Here is a 19841-nt window from a genome sequence, read left to right as displayed (position 1 = left end):
AGCTGGGTGGCAGTCATCTTGGCAAGCCCTAGTGAATAATCTTTATGTCCTAATACTAACCAATGCATCAGAAACTTGGGTAATGACAGGAAGAGATATCAGCAGAATGCAGGTGACTGAAATTAAATTCTTGTGGAGCAGAATATAAGTTACAAGAAAAGACAGAATGAAAATGAGAACACAAAAAGTAAACTTATGTACTCCTCCTTAGGTGGAGTAGCTCTTTTCAAGTACAGCCCCAATGAAGGTGAGCTGCATGTACCATTTTAACCACATACCAGGCCTCTTGCTATTCTTAAATCTCTCCCTCTCCAAGGATGGCAGCAAATATAACTAATCATCACGCCATAGAGGCAATGAGAAGGTGAAGCAAGTAAATGAAGAGGAATTCTTACTAAAATGGATAGAGAAGAGTTAACTAAGATGGTATAGGAAAGTCAAACAAATTAAGGATCCAACAATATTCAGAAGAATACATGGGAAAGAAGTGGGCAGCAAGAAGCCAAGGGGAAGACCAGGAGACAGGTGTCTGAAGGCAACTAAAAGGGGCTCCAGGGGATCTTAACTTGGAAGCGTGGATTGGCAACCATGGGGCCCTTAGCTGAGTCCCACTTCCACTTATTTGAACAAGGATCCTCACTTTCATCTATCCCATCCAACCTCCCTTGGTTAGCTCTTTTCTGACCCTGATGGTATTAGGTTTCGAGGCCTAGGGAGTCTTTCATTTCCACGCCCTTCATAGTCCGTGTCCTTCTTAACTGATACCTTCATTTTTCAAGGAATCAAACCCCTTCCACTTTTTTCCTATGATTAGCATTATTAGAGGATGGTTGCCCAGTTGTACTTCCTCTTAAAATAGTAATCACTACCACCACTGTCAACAGAGAGGTGGTGGAATTTTTTTTAAATATCTGAGGCCATCTTCTTTCATTTTTGACTCAGTTAATTTATAACTGCTAGGTTCTTCAATCTTCCAAAATTAAGTTTGAATAAATAAATTTATAAATTACCTGAGAAAGAAAACATATGGTAACAGAATTATACCTGAAAATGGAACAATTTAATTAAAATAGAATGGCATGTTTTGTTCTTGAAAGAACATCAGATTCTATCAAAATACACTCAAAATATTTATAAATGTATAAAGATATATGTTTATTTCTATTTAAATCCTTAAAACTTGAAATTTGGAATGTATCTTAAAAAAGTCATCGCTTCTCCCCACTCTAGCATAGGAAAAAACAAAGTTGGTTGAATGACAGGAAACAATGGACAGGATTGTATACCATATTCTATATAGACCTTGACAGTGGCTGGGAACTGTGTTAGATCATGATGCTGATGATAAAAACTCAGTTTTATATTTAAATAAAGATATCACAACCTCAGGGATCTATCGCTCCTTAGAATACTAAATGTCAGTCATGTGGAACATTTTCTTATCAGCAGGGGCAAGTATTTATGGAGATTGATTTCCCCTTTGTGTTTTTTTGATACTCATATCAGCAAAGCTTGCTGGAGGTTGGTTTATACTCTTGACAGAGATTTATGGAAATTGAGGAAAATGTAATTATTTTGGAACTGTCCAGCTCCATGGCTAAATGGGTAGCATACTGGCCTTTGGCCCAGGAGGTCCCGTTACTCGGCCTCTATTATTGCGCTCTTCAGTAGCCCAGCTCAACTCCTTTCAACAACTGTGCCATTACGCTGCTCTAGGTGAGTTTGCCTCTTTTCACTTATCTTTCTTTTGTCTATGTACATTTATATCACACCTAACTTGGCTTTCAATCTCATCGTCAGGTCTGCACGTTTCCACACTGAACTGGGAATCATAACATTGATTCAAATTTACGATCTTCACATGACCACATTGTTGGCTTCGGAACCACCTGAATTAAGCCTGTTAAGTACCACAACTTAAGAGAACAAGGTTTATTATTCCCACTGATAACACATGTTACCTTATGATCTACGCACCTCAAGCTGGACTATTCTCTTGTGTATCAAGACTCAACAACTGGGATACCTTCTCAAATTTGATACTTTACGGTCAGACGTGCCTCACCATTTTAATTTGTTATAATCAAACAGTGACATTATAGGTGCTCTCATGTGTTTTAGATGGTCATACATACCATACTCTCATCATTTTAACGTTACATTTCAAATTTGTCTTAGTAAGTACAGTCAAGTGTTTTATAAGATACACCTTATGTTCTATACACCTCAAGCTGGACTATTTTCTCGTGTATCATGCCTTAACAACTGGGTTACCTTCTCTGATTTGCTTTCAACGTTTTACCTTATTACAATTTAACTTTTAACATTTGCCATTGTATTTGCTGTCATGTGTTTTATATTTTAACTAGTGATAATTTAACATTTGTCTTGTAGGTGCTATCATGTGTTTTATATTGTTGTTTGACAAGTTGTGTTTTGCTCAGTTGATTCATTGGCTTATGATGACACACAATGAGCATCAAAACTAGTACCAATCTTCTTTAAACGACATGTGATATTTACTCACGTTAATAAATATTCATCGTATTGAAAAGGTGGATCCTTAACATTTTCATTTTACTGTAATCCCAGTTCAATATGGAACAGAATGAAGTTTCTAATTTTCAATCATCATTATAGATCGTTATGTAATTCAGCATTCACCATGGCCCCATTTAGTTCTATACCTCTTATCTTTAAATCTTTAGAAACTGAGTCTAACCATTGTCGTCTTGGTCTCCCTCTACTTCTATTACCCACCATAACAAAGTCCATTATTCTCCTAGGTAACCTATCCTCCTCCATTCGCCTCACATGACCCCACCACCGAAGCCGGTTTATGCGTACAGCTTCATCCATCGAGTTCATTCCTAACTTAGCCTTTGTCTCCTCTTTCCAAGTACCCTCCTGCCACTGTTCCCACCTGTTTGTACCAGCAATCATTCATGCTACTTTCATGTCTGTTACTTCTAACTTATGAATAAGATATCCTGATTCCACCCAGCTTTTACTCCTGTGAAGCATAGTTGGTCTGAAAACAGACTGATGTAAAGATAGTTTCGTCCAGGAGCTGACTTCCTTCTTACAGAACACTGTTGAACGCAACTGCAAGCTCACTACATTAGCTTTACTGCACCTTGATTCAATCTCACTTATTATATTTCCATCCTGGGAAAACACACATCCTAAATACTTGAAATCATCTACCTGTTCCAGCTTTATTTCACCAATCTGACATTCATTTCTCTTGGATTTCTTACCTACTGACATCAATTTAGTCCTCGAAAGTCTAATATCCATACCATACTCATTGCACTATTTTCAAGTTCCAAGATATTAGACTGCAGGCTTTCGGCACAATCTACCATTAAGACCAACTCGTCAGCATAGGCCAGATTGCTTACTACATTTCCACCTAACTGAATCCCTCCATGCCACTTTATACCTTTCAGCAGATGATCCATGTATACTACGAACAACAAAGGTGAAAGATCACAGCCTTGTCTAACCCCTGTAAGTACCCTGAACCAAGAACTCATTCTACCATCAATTCTCACTGAAGCTCAATTGTCAACATAAATGCCTTTGATTGATTTGAATAATCTACCCTTAATCCCATAGTCCCCTAGTATGGGGAACATCTTTTCCCTCAGTACCCTGTCATATGCTTTCTCTGGATCTACGAAACATAAACATAACTGTCTATTCCTCTCGTAGCATTTTTCAATTACCTGGCGCATACTGAAAATCTGATCCTGACAGCCCCTCTGTGGTCTGAAACCACACTGGTTTTCATCCAACTTCCTCTCAACCACTGATTGCACCCACCCTTCCAAGATGCCAGTGAATACTTTGCCTGGTATACTAATCAATGAGATACCTCGATAGTTGTTGCAATCCTTTCTGTTCCCTTGCTTATAGATAGGTGCAATTACTGCTTTTGTCCAATCTTAAGGTACCTTACCAACACTCCATGCTAATCTTACTATGCTACGAAGTCATTATATCCCCGCCTTCCCACTATACTTCATCATTTCAGGTCTAATTTCATCTATTCATGCTGTTTTATGACAACAGAGTTTATTTACCATCCTTTCCACTTCCTCAAGCGTAATTTCACCAACATCATTTTCCTCCTCCCCATGAGCTTGGCTGTTTGCAACACCACCAGGAAGATTTCCTTTTACGTTGAGAAGATGTTCAAAATAATCCCTCCACCTCTCCAGTGATTCCCTGGGATCTATTATGAGTTCACCTGAATTACCCAAAACACTGTTCATTTCCTTTTTCCCTCCCTTCCTAAGATTCTTTATTACTGTCCAGAAAGGTTTACCTGCTGTTTGACCTAGCCTTTCCAGGTTATTACCAAAATGTTCCCATGACTTGTTTTTCAATTCAACAACTATTTGTTTCACTCTGTTTCTTTCAGCTATGTACAATTCCCTGTCTGCATCAGACCTTGTTTGGCGCCATTTCTGATAAGCCTCCTTTTTATGTTTACAAGCTGCTCTCATTTCATCATTCTACCAAAATGTTCACTTTTTCCCATCTTTACACACAGTTGTTCCTAGGTATTCCCTTGCTGTTTCTATTACAGCATCCCTGTATGCCACCCATTCTCTTTCTATATCCTGAACCTGCTTACTGTGCACTGTTCGGAACTTCTCACTAATCATAATCATGTACTTCTGTCTAATTTCCTCGTCCTGGAGATTTTCTACCCTTATCCGTTTGCAGACAGATTTCACTTTCTCTGTCCTATGCTTAGAGATACTCAGTTCACTACAGATCAGATAGTGGTCTGTATCATCGAAAAATCCCCGGTAAACCCGTACATTCCTAACAGATTTCCTGAATTCGAAGTCCGTTACGATATAGCCTATTATGGATCTGGTACCCCTAAGCCTCCCATGCATAGCAGTGAATAGCCTTATGCTTGAAGAATGTATCCGTAACTGCTCAACCCATACTAGCACAGAAGTCCAGTAAATGCTTCCCATTCCTATTAGCTTCCATATCTTTCCCAGATTTACCAATCACCCTTACGTATCCTTCAGTTCTATTTCCAACTCCCTCATTGAAATCGCCCATTAGCACTATCCTATCCTTGCTGTTGACCCTGACTATGATGTCACTCAATGCTTCATAAAACTTGTCAACTTCATCCTCATCTGCACCGTCACATTGTGAATACACTGAGACAATTCTCATCCTAACTCCTCCAACTGCCAAATCTACCCACATCATTCGCTCATTTACGTACCTAACAGAAACTATGTTGGGTGCAATAGTATTCCTGATGAACAGCCCTAACTCACACTCTGCCCTTCCCTTTTTAACACCTGTCAAGTACACTTTATACTCTCCTATCTCTTATTCTTTATCTCTGTTAACCGAATAGCATTTACTTCTAGCACATCCAGATAATAATAATAATAATAATAATAATAATAATAATAATAATAATAATAATAATAATGTTACTGCACATTAATTGAAGACCTCCCTGAAATACGGATGAAACCAACAAATCAGTAATTTTTTAGGAGAGAGGAAATTTTTTGTGGGATTTATTTCATGGTATACACTTTTTGAACCAATTGCACATGCAAGTGTGCAACTTAGTTCATCTATTAAAAATAATAATTTATTGTTATAACTTTAAAAACAACATATGAAGAAGGAAGTGATACAGTGGGAAATAATCTGCAAGTATGTCTTACATTAACTGTACCGTATATAACAGAAGGGAAATCCTGTATGTGCACTTGGAACACAAATGATAGCAAAAATATTAATGTAATAATAAAAATAATGACAATAACAATAAAATGTCAGGGAAATATTCCAAAATATAGATGTAATTTTGAATGATATTCCATCTTCACACCACAGAGGACAAAGTTCTGCTGGCTGTAAACCAGCTTCATGTTCAAATGTAAGACATACAGTAAGATTACAACACAACATAGAAGCATGATGATACACCCTATTTCCACTGAAATCTCACTTTTCAAACATTTGTTGGTTACATCCTTATTTCAGGGAGGTCTTCAGTTATTAATACTTTTGCCAATATATTTGTTTTATGTTAATAGCCTACCAGTACTGTATCCTAGGTTGATTTAGAAAAAACATTTTGGATCCAGTAGTGTGAGCATTGATCATGTTCTCCTTTTCTAAATTAAACTGCTACAGAGAAAATACTAATTTCTGTATTGTTCAATACAGAATTATTCATTTCACAATTATGACAGAGAATATTACATTTTTAAACTTAGTTCTGCTGTTACATCCTGTGGTACTTAAAATTATGAAATTCCATATTTTTATAATAAGCATCTCAAAACTGCAGCATTGTACATATTTTAACTGAAATACAATTGAAAAACAAAAGGTTATTCAGGAATAAACAGACTTGAAAGAATCTCAGTGTGAAATTTGCTCTAAAATGACACAATAGTGGCAATCTGCAATTGTTTTCATATTTCACTTGTGAGATACCATTTTGCAACATGTAACAGTTGTTTTATCCGTGTATGATTAATCAGAACACCTTAGTTTGTGGACAGTAGCAGAAATAAGTTCTATATCTTACATGTTGTGATTATCCTGATCTCCAAAAATACCTGCCCCTGTTCATTAGTAATAGACAATCATGATTAAATACTAATCTTCCTTTAATTTTTATTACATTATTGTAGCATTGTTTTTATACAAAATACAGGAATGTCATATGTAGACCTGCCTACTACAGGGAGAGGCAGCGAATAGTTACTAACGTTTTAACTGGTGCTGCTATGCAGGCAGACTGAGGAAATGCCTGCTTTGTACCTGAGAAGCAAAAATAGAGTGTGCGGTCAGGTAGGTCAGTGAGCGTGGTTAGCGGTAAGCGAATGGAATGAATGTTTAGTTTACAAGTGGAGTTCTTGTTGAGCACATGTTATTAGTGTTGCATTCCTACATTTTTTATTGAACTTCATTTGTGTTAGCTATCAGTACGGTGCTGGCCCTGCAGTATAGGGGTAGTGTGCCTGCCTCTTCCCCAGAGGCCTCAGGTTCAATTCTCAGGCAGGTCAAGGATTTTTACCTCGGTCGTCTGAGGGCTGGTTTGAGGTCCACTCAGCCTAAGTGATTACAATTGAAGAGCTATCTGATGGTAAGGTGGTGGCCCTGGTCTAGGAAACCAAGAATTTTCAACTTCATTCATTATTCACTAAAAATTTAGTCCTATCAAAATGAAAGTGAATGCCTGCCCACACTGCTACAGCTTACTGATGAGTCTAGTGATGGATTGCAAGTATTCTGTTCTCCCAGTGTCCCCTATACAGTGCAGTAACTTTTAGTTGTCTCTCCCTGTATGCAGTTACAGTACTTGCTTCTCTTACTTTAACCATCGAGACATCATAACTCTCTTCTCTCAACCAGAAATATTTTCCTTCTGTTCCCTCCTTCTGCTGTCTCCAACATTTTTCACTGGTCAGTATACTTGTCTATATCCATAAAGTGAGTAGTTTTTTTAATGCTATCCTTTTTTTCAGAATAAATATAAAAGTTCGCCGTCTTGGGGGAGGGTATGGTGCCAAAATCTCACGATCTGTTCTTGTGGCTTGTGCTTGTGCTGTAGCTGCCTACAAACTGAACCGTCCTGTGAGAATTGTGATGTCTCTTGAGAATAATATGAAAGCCATTGGTAAACGTTATCCAGCTTCTGTTGATTATGAGGTAAAGTACAACGTTGTTATTTGTTAATTTAATCTGATACCAACCAGTTTTAAACTGATTCCACTAAATATTGCTTACTGATCCTTTCTTAATTATTTATTTATTAACAGGAACTGGTTTAATTTTTTTTAAATCTACTACTGAATTAATATTTGAATAAATTATTGTTAGATTGCCTTACTTTTCTCCTTGCAAAGCAAAAAGAACAAAGAAATCCCTGTATAGCCTTCAAAAGGCCAATGGAGGAGTAGAAATCAAAGATTTTCATTATCCATAACCTCAGCACTTGGTGGGATGGACTGGCTAGTTCTATGTTCTGCTGTCTTTGCTCTCAAAAATTAACCTGGTACTCATTTATGATGTAATCTGAGAGAACCTCAGAGCCATGTGCCCCTCCAGAAAGGGAAATCTTGTTTCTAAATTTTTCGACTTCCTGATAGTACTACGCAAGATAGTATTATAATTCCTAGGACACCGTAATTTCACATCATTATACGACGCTGTGTCCAATATTTTAATTTAAATAGACATCATTTTAACACCCATTAACGGTGGATATCGGCAGGACTTCAAGTTTTAATGCAATTTCATTCATCCTTAACTCAACATTTTTGAACTACGCAAGGCAACTTCAAGGACACTGTGAATTCATATCATCACAAGACGTTGTATTTAATTAGACATTAATTAGACTATATTGTGTTTTTAATTTGTATTTGACAAAATGGGATTTTAATTCTATGTTTGTACTATCCAAAATTTTTAAGTGTCACATTGTCATACTCATTGTTTTGAATTTTAATGGGGGCCCCCATATTTTAGTCAGGTCTTATTGTATACTGAATTTTAATCCACTAGCTGAGGAAGAGAATGCAAAATATTCTCGAAACATGTACTAGATGTTAAGGTGAAAGGTAAATAAATGAATAGTATTGACTAGGCGGACTATCTTCCAACATATTTACTGTTCCTGATGGGGAATCTAACCCATGTCCTTCTAGGTGAACCAAGCGTGCCTTTACTGCTTCAGTTAGGCAGCCCTATTAATTTCTCCTTACTCATTTCACGTCTTGAAATTCAATGGATAAGAATACACAAATCATCTTCTTTCGTAGCTCTTTCCCCATTATCTGGGTTCGGTTCTAATGTAGCCAAGCTATGAGCAAATACTGGTAGTTGTAGTAGATTTAGAAACATTTCAAATCATTCATTGTAGGAACTGCCTTTTAGTAACCGGTTTTATTTTACTACACTAGGATATAAGGTAATTTTGTTTGTTCTTCATTGGTTAAGTTTTTAAAAGCTTGGCACTGTATATAAACTGTTTGGAAGGCTATGGAGTCTTTTATTTTCATGCCCTTCATGGCCCTTGTCTTTCTTTGGCTGACACCTTCATTTTTCAAAGTGTCAGACCTCTTCCAAATTTTTCCTCTGATTAGTGTTAATAAAGGATTGTTGCCTCTTGCTCTTAATACAATAATCACTATCACCACCTAGCAACAGTACCTTGAGAACTGCACAAGCCATGCATCTGTATAAAGAGAGCTGCACAGGCCTCGGATCTTTATGTCATGGCCATCTACCAATGCTTCACATCAGACTGCATGGTTGCTAGGTAACATTGTGTCACACGTTATTGAAAGACATTTATTATCATTTGATTTTCCAAAAGAGAAATTTAATAATATTTTTGTTGAAAAATATACTTTTTAAACCTTCTCTGTTTGAAAGGTTTACCACTACTATCACTATTATGCACAATGGATACAGGACTCTACTGTTATGTGGTGTAGGGTTTATTGCTGTCTTGAAGAGAACAATTTTTTTTTTTTTTCTTAGGTTGTATGAATCCTAGTTCAAAAGTGAGAAAGAATACCTACAGTGCATTTAATTATTTTTAGGTTGAACAAATCTTAATTCAAAAATGTGAAAAAATAATGAACACTACAGAACATTTTAATTATCTTTTAGATTGCACAAATCCTAGTTCCAAAGAGGGGAGAAATATTGCACACTACTGTACACTTAAAAAGAATTAGGCTGTATGAATCCCAGTTCAAAAACAGCTGGGTGCAAAATTTCCATTCACCAGCTTGCCATTGGTGACCAAGTATTTAGAGCCGGTGACAAGGATTTTTTAATACTGGTATTCATAAAATACTGGCTTTTCACAAATGATATACAGTATATAATACTGAGCTCGATAGCTGCAGTCGCTTAAGTGCAGCCAGTATCCAGTATTCACGAGATAGTGAGTTCGAACTCCACTGTCAACAGCCTTGAAGATGGTTTTCCGTGGTTTTCCATTTTCAGATTAGGCAAATGCTGGTGTTGCACCTTAATAAAAGCCATGGCTGCTTCCTGCTCACTCCTATCCCTTTCCTCTCCCTTTCGTCGCCATAAGACCTACCTATGTCGGTGCAACATAAAGCAACTTGCAAAAAAAAAAGATATATATATATAATAATTTTGTGTGGCTATGCATAGCCAGGTGCAGCCCTTAAGAAGGCAAACCCCCAACAAGGATGGGTGGCATCTGCCATGCATGAGAACTGCATATTTTTGTATTGGAGAAGAGTGTTAAAAGTGTTATGTGTGGTGCAGGAATATTGGGGACAGTACAAATACCCAGTCCCCCGAGCCAGAGGAAATAACTATTCAAGGTTAAAATCTCCGACCCGGTCGGGAATCGAACCCGGGGCCCTCTGAACCAAAGGGGACTACACTAACCATTCAGCCACAGAGCCGGACTTCACAAATGATGACGGTGCATGACAGTAATTTCTTATTGGTTTACCTTACTTACACCGTGTTCCCCTATTAGAAATCTTGTTTTTTATCTCCGGTATTTAGAGATTTAATCTTTTGTTAGTGCTATTTTGTGCAAGTTCAGTGTCCAGTAAAGTTGAAAATTATTTTAAGCATTGTATGTACTACAACTATTAACTGCCTTGGAGAAAAAATAAAGTAATCTTCTGTCCTTTTATAAAAGGACTAATATTAACAATAACAATGTTAGTGATGATCACACTGTGTCTTATGTGAAAATGCAAGCGTCTCCAAAATAAAGAATGAATCAGCCTGTAATACCGTTGAAGTTGAAGTTCTCATGCTCTGTGAACAGAAAATAAGGAGACATCAAAACATCTGTTAACAGGAAGTTCAACAAATGGTTCGGCCATTTTGAGTATTTCTTATCGGTGTATGACTTGTCTTGCAGTGTACGAATAATGTAAATAGATACCATCCAGTAGCTCAACAAGATATAGATCACAGGTTTCTCTGTCCCTAAGAAATGGTATCCTTTGTATTGCATACCAAGAGAGCAAAGTGCACTGTGAAAAAGCCGCCAGTACAAAGGCAAAGGAAAGTCCTTTGAAAATGCTAAATGTGAAATACTCATGAGAAATAAACTTAGAGGTGACCAAAGTATGCCAAGTGGCTACTACCATCTGACTTCAAATTTTAAGCCCTGCACTATAGTACTCCTTTCTTTTTTATGTTGCATGAACCCGCAAACAGTCAACCCACACATGAATAATGGAGAGTTTACTGCTATACTTTCTTCAGTTTATCCCAGATATTTCTGGGGTCACTGTAGTCATCCAGGCTCACTGTTAGTTTTGGCTTGGATCTTAAGGCCAGATGCCCTTCCAGACACCACATGATTTTTGAGATGAAAATCTCAACCAAAGATTGACTAGGATTCAAACTTATGTCTTCCAGGTGGAAAGCCAGCAGCAAAGCTACTGGGCTAAACATGCCCTCAGTCAAGAATTTACTGTACCGGTATTCATATACTTCAGACTAGACCTTCATTCATGACAATATGTGTTTCAATGTTGTAAATATAAGGTCATATACACACAAACCAAAGGTGATTTCATTGGATTACTTTTAACTTATATTCAAAATTAATAAGGAAGCAAAAATGATCAGTGCAGAATATTTTTAGAAAGACTTTCTGTGCCTCAGGGGCTTATCACCTCAGAATCTATGGTTTTAATCTTGAAGATTCTATGTGAAATATGTGCTAGACAAAGCAGAAGTAGAACAGTTGTTACTTGGAATTTTCAATTTCCCTTGTCAATTTAATTCCAATAATGTTATCCCTCATTATTCTTTTATTATTACCCCAGATTATTGAATAAAATTGATAAAAGGTATCTTCAGTTTTGCCAGCCACTCGTTTTTATGACTACAAATAATGTAAATAGATCCGCCCAATAGCTTGACAAGAAATAAGTCATAGGTTTCTCTGTTCCATTTGAAAAGGCATCCTTTGTGTTGGATAACAAGGAGCGAAGTGCACTGTCAAAAAATCGTCAGTGTAAAGGCAAAAGGAAAGTCCTTCAAAAATGCCAATGGCAAAATGTGTTGAAAGGAACTTAATCTTACAACAGTTCCCACAACAGAATACATTCTTTTTCTTTAGGTTGTAAATGATACAAACAAAATATAGACCAATAAATCACTTCCAATTCACCAAGACATCCATAGAATTGCATCAACTCAACTGAAATCCAGACACCCTCCTCTACTGCTGGCTCAAAAACTCATAAAAGAAAATTAATCTGGACTATGAACGTGGAATGAAGAATAGATTGCTAAGGCCCCCAATGAATGGAGATCAATCATTGACCCTACGCAGCCCCTGCCTGGATTTCAACCTCCGCGGAGTGTACGGGTGCCACTAAACAGAGTGCATACTGGACATGGAAGAAGTGGCTCTGCGATGCATTTCTAGGGCCTTCATCCAGGCTGTGTCTGTAGTGAAGAATTCCAGACAATGTGACACATCACCTTCAGATGCCTATATATAGACTTCTCAGGAACTATTGTACGAGGGTTGGGGCAAAAGTCATTGCACCTATATTTTTTCTTGCAGATATGTGAGCGGATCACAAGCTGCTATTTTTCACGTCGCAGCTATGCAGGCATAGTGTGTATTCACAAGAACAGATGGCTCTGTGATTGCTGGTGGTAACACCATCTACCGGATATTACGCTTTCCGATGCCACTAGCCCTCTCTAATGCCAGTAGCGTCCATCGTCTGTCTTCCTCCATGAACTGCTCGATGACAGCACCTGCCACATCAGTCCAGACAATGACAGGTCGTTCTGAGCATTCTTGATCACTGGTTGCCACACGTCCTTGCTGAAATTTTCCTACCACCATGCTACTGTACAGTATGGGAGAGTATTATTCCCAAGGGCTTCCACCAATTCACTGTGACATTCTCTCACATTTCTCGCCCAGAGAACGGCTATTTTGATGTATGCGTGCTGCTCAACGTGAGTTACTTCAAATCTCGCACGATGCTTATCACACAACTGATTTCACAGCACTCTCTGTGCTATTACTAGCAATTACAGAGTCATCTGTTGTGGTGAATACACACTATACCTGCATGGCTTCCATGTAACAAACAGCAGTTTGTGATCTGCTCACATATCTGCAAATAAAAAAAATTGCAATGACTTTTGCCCCAACCCTCGTATTTGTTTATACTTTGCATAGATATATATATTTTTTTAAATACATATCTCTCTCAATTTCTACTTTGTGTTTTATCTTTCAGTTTTTATATTTACTCTATTTTGTAAATTTGTTTTTCATGATATTCTTTCTTTCTCAATTTGTGTGTGGCTTAACTTGTAGCATAAGCAAAAGATTAGACCAAATGTTACAAGTAACATGATAAATGATGAAAGTGGCAAAACAACATATTATTAGTGTTCCCTTTTGTAGCGGTAATCGGGACAATTACACTTGCACATAAAAATAATAATAATAATAATAATAATAATAATAATAATAATAATAATAATAATAATAATAATAATAATAATACGGTAATAAAATATGAATATAGGAATAGCAGTAAATGATATAGCCACTTAATAATATGAATAAGGAAATAGAAAAATGACGCAGTGGCGGTGAATTCACATCAAAACATGGAAACGTGACGAGTATCTTTCGATGCGCAAAATTAAATCATATTCAAGGGAACACTTACAGGCCTAAAACTCACAACTAAGGGAGGAGAGTGGAAGGTGCAAGGGCCCTACGAGGTCTGTGAGAACGTATGACGTTATGGGAAGAAAAGACTTACAATAATACACCCAACAGACAAATAATTTTTGAGAAAATGAATATACAATTATAAATGAACAAATAAATGAACTGTGGATTAACTGATACTTGAGATACAAAACAAAAGATGTGTAAGGGAAACAATTAAGCTCTCTGGTCACGAACAAACTTTAGCATTGAGGTTAAGTTTACAGGATGAAAGGAGGCAACCTCGAAAGAAACCAAAATTAATTACACTATTCAAGAAAGTGTGTTACAGTTACTTACAATTACAATTACAACTAGAGTTAGAAAAGAAGGTCTGCCTCTGAAAACAACACGTTGCAGACTAGCATAAATGCTAAGTCATATAAATGCTCTATTTTGGAAACTGTGGACAACTAGAGGAAACTCTGGCATGCAAAATGAAATTCTACATAATTACTGAATTTACATTAAGTGGGAATAATCTGAAACATAAGAATGCATTTAAATAGCATAAGGCAAAAATGCGCTTACCTTTGGCGGCAGAAGACCCATTGTGGGACGGATGGACGCAAAACGCATCTGTCTGCTCTAGTGCTCCGAATTGAAAGACCCGGACAAAGTGACTCGCACACGTGAGGAGCCACAAACAGGAAATAGAGTGATTACAAATAACCAATAGCAACACTCCAGTTTGCCATATTCACCAATTAAAAATCCTAGCACTTGTACTTTTGTCCAATGATAATTATCTTTTGGAATAATCCTTTCTGCTGAAATTGCATCTTCGCGGATATTACAAAATGACAGGAAAGGGCCACTTACACATGGCACACCCTGCCTCACAAGTCATGTATAAAAATCCCAAATCCCTTTCTATAATTTACAGAAAAATAATACAATTTAAATCAGGAAATGTAAAAGAACATAAATCTTCATAGTCCATTTCTTCATAGGCCTAAATATGTAATAATTTTTAAATAAGAAAGCTACATCTGCTTTGCATAAATTCTTCAGTTTTTTAAATGTTTTTGTTTACCCAACATGATGACAAGACAAAATTTATATCACAAGGACTTCTGTTGCTTTACTGTTTTCCGTACACTGCCATTCAAGAATGGCCACAACTTTCAAAAAATCATAATTTGTAGTAGTTGCCTCATACTTCATTTTTTCCTCCTTTAAAAATTTGCATTTGGTAAAATGAAAGTATAATTGATCAAAATAACTATTTTGAGGGGAATGTAGTTTAAATAATGGCATATTTTCTTGTTTTTTTAGAAATAAATTTATTTCAAATGCATTATTTAAATATGTTTTAGGTTCAATGCAATGACAAAGGAAAGATCCAGTCATTGAAAGCTACCTTGTACCAGAACTCTGGTTGTAACTACAATGAATCCTGTCTTGAGGACTTCACGGTGGATGGCTTCAAGGGTGGCTATGATACTTCCAAATGGGAAATTACTGGAACAGCAGTACGGACTGATATCCATAGTAATACGTATGCTCGTGGACCAGGGACTTACGAAGGAGTTGTATTTAGCGAGGCCATCATGGAACATATTGCTGATGAGCTGCAGCTTGATCCAATTGAGGTTCGACTTCAGAATTTGGATGCAGAGGAAAAAAATATACCTCGCATTGTTGAGAATCTGAAGAAATCATCAGACTTTGATAAGCGTAAAGAAGAGGTAGAGAAATATAACAAGGTAAGAAAATAAAATCACTTACTGCTATACTGGGGCATGCTAGCTCAGGATATCCTACAGTAGCTAGTTTTTCACCAATGGTCAAAAAGTATAATCAAAACTCACAACACAAGAAACATATGTATGAAAGCAGACAAACATAATCAAACTCTTCACTAAAGCTTACAAAATTTCTAAAATCTAAAAATTAAATTACATTACCAAAATAGTAGAGTTAGGAAATGTAAAGCTACTTGTGCATATAGATGACATGGCCCTGATGTCAGAGTCAGAGACAAATCTACAAACCACCTTAAACAAAGTGGTAAAATGAACAGATAGAAATGAGCTAAAGGCTAAATGAAGACGAGACTGTCTCTATGACCTCCTAAAAAGGAGTTAGCAGGGAACCTTTTGCATTTGTGACCAACAACTGAAGTCAGTCACAAATGTAAGGTAACTTGGAGTTATGTTTCAGACATCAGTAAACCTGTTTTCATCGAGCAAGTGGCTGTGCGGTTTTGGTCACATAGCTATCAGCTTGCATTCGGGATATAATGGGTTCGAACCCCACTGTCGGCAGCTCTGAAGATGGTTGTCCATGGTTTCCCATTTTCACACCAGGCAAATGCTGGGGCTGTATCTTAATTAAGGCTGTGGTTGCTTCCTTCCCACTCCTAGCCCTTTCCTATCCCATCATTACCATAAGACTTATCTTCTCAGTGTGACATAATGCGAATTGTAATTTTTAAAAAACTTGTTTCACTACACTTCAAGGAAAGACTAAATGCTTCCACAAGAGCAATAAGTGACATTAAACGCCTAAGCAGTTTGTTGTTGATGACAGCCACAGGGTTATTTCATTTGAAAATCACTCCTGTAGTATCATGCAGCTTGGAAAATATAAAGGCACGCCTAAGGAAAGGGAAACTAAGATTGAAAAAACGAAAGTGTCCTACCTACAAAGTGGTTTCTCTATCAAAGTACACCCTCACAAGCCTTGTACAAGAGCGAATCAAAAAGTAAGTTACACTAGCTTGCCGCAAGAGCATGCTGTGTGTCGTGACCACAGCCAATGTGAAGCAAGCTACAGTACTGACACATCTGATAGGAAGGTTGGTGTGGTATCCCGTCGTGTTGTGTGTGCAGAGCGGAGTAGGCTCAATGGCGCATCAACAGGATGTTCACTCCAAATTGGTGATGGTGATGATGATGATGATGATGCTTGTTGTTTAAAGAGGCCTAACATCGAGGTCATCAGCCCCTAATGGTACGAAATGAAATAACAAACAATTCAAATTCATCCACTGACCAAAATAAAATAAAAAATGTCATGAAGAATGAATGGATGGACATGAACCCAACAGAGAAAGAAAACAGTGGATCAGATTTTTAAAAAATTCATAAATAATAGTATTACTGACCAAGGAACCACTTATAAAGCACAATGATGCTTGATGTCTAAAGGGGTGCAAAATCCATGTCTAAGGCCCCACAGAATGGTACATGTTGCGAGTAAAGTAAAACCATGGTATTTGTCATGTTGGGGTACTAATCAAAAGTAGCGAAGACTCACCGTGTTTCACACAAGTTGATACTACTCACAAGTATTGTACTTCGTACAGGGAACGCAGACCTATGGTGTTTCTTACACAATGGCGCCACTCACAGCCAACGCAAACTGATGAGGCTCCTCACCTAGGTGTACTAATCACGGGCGCCGGTATTACCGTGGTGTTCCTCACATAGTGGGCACCAATCGCAGGCAACGCCGACCGACAGTGTCGCTCATATAGCGGTACAACTCACAGGCTACGCCCAGACCCGCGGTGTTGCTCACATGGGTACGACGCACGGGTACTGGAAACCCCCAGGCCAGCCTCTTTACTGCTACTAATCACAAACCTATTTTGTACCTAATTTAGTGGTACTACTCGCAAGTACAGGCAACCCATCGTGTTCCCCACATGATGGTACGAATTAAAAGTAGTTTTATGGTTCTAATTCAATCGTCCCTTGGTCAACCCTTTTAGTTGCCTCTCACAACAGACAGGGGATACCGTGGGTGTATTATTCGTCTGCGTCCCCCACCCACAGGGGGTAAAGAGAGAGGAAAAAGAAGAAAGAAGGGATCCGTCACTTCGAAAAATGAAGCAACGGACGAAGAAAGGCAAGGGCCACGAAGGGCGTGAAAATGAAAGACTCCCTAGGCCTCGAATGCTGTAATACCGTTGGGGTCGGAAAAGAACAAGAGTTGACCAAGTGAGGTCAGATAGGATAGACGAAAGTGAGGAGCCTGGCACAAGTAAGTGGAAGCAATGCCAAGACTCAGCTAAGGGCCCCGTGGTCGCCAATCCACACTCCCAAGTTGAGAGCCCCTTGGGCCCCTTTTAGATGCCTCTTATGACAGGCAGGGGATACTACGGGTGTGTTCTACATGTGCGTCCCCCACCCGCAGGGGGACTCCAAATTGGAGGTGCATGCAACGATCAGATTACTATGGGCTAAATAGCTCAATTTCATGGACACTCATTATGAATTCACTGCTGTATATGGTGAGCGTGCAATTTCTTACCCAGGTATTGTAAAGTGGTGTAAGCAATTTGACGCCTAATACACAGATCTCACGGACGAATATCATAAAGGCAGGCCCGCAACATCCAGTACCATTGCAAATGTTGACCATGTGGATGGGAACATTGGAGAGAATTGACATATAACACTGCAAGAAATTGCCAGCATGCTGAACATTTTGTATGGCATTGTGTTCTCCATTGTTCACCAGCACCTTGGATTTCGTAAACTGTGTCAAAGAAGAGTCCCACGTCTGCTCACCAATGTTCACGCAGGACAATGTTTCCAATCGTCACTGGCATTTTTGCAACGGTATTCTGTGGTGGGTGACGAGATTCTGTAGCGAATCATCACAGAGGATGAAATGTGGGTTCACCACTTCACCCCTGAAACAAAGATAACATTGATGGAATGGGTGCACACTACATCACCACCATGATAGAAGGCCAAGGTCCAACCTTCGGCAGGAAAGGTAATGGCGACAGTGTTCTTTGATATGTAGGGTGTGGTGCATGTGGAATTTATGCCAAAAAGCATGGCAATCAGCTTCATATTATCAAATGTTGAAACAGTTGCGTAAGGCAATTAAAGAAAAGTGGCAGGGAAAATTGAGTGCCGGTGCGATTTTGTTGCACAATAATACAACACCTCACACGGTCTCCCAAACGTCCAAACTGCTGCAGTGATTCAAGTGGGAGGTATGGCATCATCCTCCATACAGTCCAGACTTAGCGCCATGTGATTATCATGTGTTCAGTAAGCTGAAAAAGGATCTCGGTGGAAGATGATTCCAAAACGATAAGCAGGTGAAAGCAGCTGTCTCCAGGTGGTTACATAGCACTGAAGGTGATTTCTACGTGAATTGAAGAGTTGGTTGACCGATCCGAGAAATGTTTACAGTCTGTTGGGGACTGTGAAGAAAAGTGAACTTACATTGTATGTTGTCACAGCCGTGTTGCCATGTGTAGGTGGTTTCATACATGGCCATAACTTGGATGTGTGAGGTGTTCTACATGGAAGAGCTGTGCCTGAAGCTGTTCCACCCCAGCTTATAAGGAACCCCTACAACAATTTAAAAAAAAAGAGAGCCAGCATATGGGAAGAATTCTACTTGAGCGACGCCATGACCAATCATGAGTGATCATAGTGTCACAGCTGAGAAATAATTACCAGGCTTTCAATGCATGATTTTCATCATAGACTGTGTCAAACTAAATACTTCCACAAACCTGTCCCTAATTGCAGGTACAAGAGATATGAGCAAACCATGTGCTGAGGTGCCGATTGAGAATGAAATTATGAAAGAAATTCTATACAAGTGATTGTAAGAACATTTCACTGCACATTGTGTGCAATTAAACATTCAAAAATGAAATTACTTAATACCGTATAATCCAATACAAATTTCTCTGTCTCTAGGTTAATGGTACAGAAACTTCAAAACTTTTACCATAGTGCAACTGTCCTGCAAGTTATTTTGTTATGTATGCACTGCCACTCTTCTAAGAAACATTCACATTCCATTCTCTCTTCAAAATTTCATGACTGTCAAAAACTACTGAGCTGGTGGTTTATCTGCACTGTCCCCATACAGACCTCTGCTTACAAAATATGTGTTTGTATGTATACCTCATGTCTACTTGCTATAAACTGTTTTCAGAAAGAAAAAAAATGGTTTACAGGTTGATTATAAACATTTTTCATTTATTTTCATGTAATTATTATAATATTTCAGTATTTTTAAAAGTTTTATTATGGCAGTAGTTGTAAGTACTTTTGTTAACATT

The 19841-nt window shown here is 38.1% G+C and overlaps 1 protein-coding gene across 1 annotated transcript in view; it reads left to right on the top strand.

Annotated features, from left to right (window-relative positions):
* Positions 1-19841, top strand: part of LOC136877356 (uncharacterized) — a 156625-nt gene that overhangs the window by 104722 nt on the left and 32062 nt on the right. Inside the window, exons 16-17 of the mRNA XM_067151329.2 lie at positions 7542-7725; positions 15112-15501. Of these exons, the coding sequence (XP_067007430.2) occupies positions 7542-7725; positions 15112-15501 (574 nt within the window). The remainder of the gene's footprint in view (positions 1-7541; positions 7726-15111; positions 15502-19841) is intronic.

The sequence above is a fragment of the Anabrus simplex genome, chromosome 7, assembly GCF_040414725.1.
Source record: "Anabrus simplex isolate iqAnaSimp1 chromosome 7, ASM4041472v1, whole genome shotgun sequence".
Taxonomy (NCBI): domain Eukaryota; kingdom Metazoa; phylum Arthropoda; class Insecta; order Orthoptera; family Tettigoniidae; genus Anabrus; species Anabrus simplex.
Note: the sequence above shows the minus strand (reverse complement) of the source record. Positions and strands in the feature narration are given on the sequence as shown.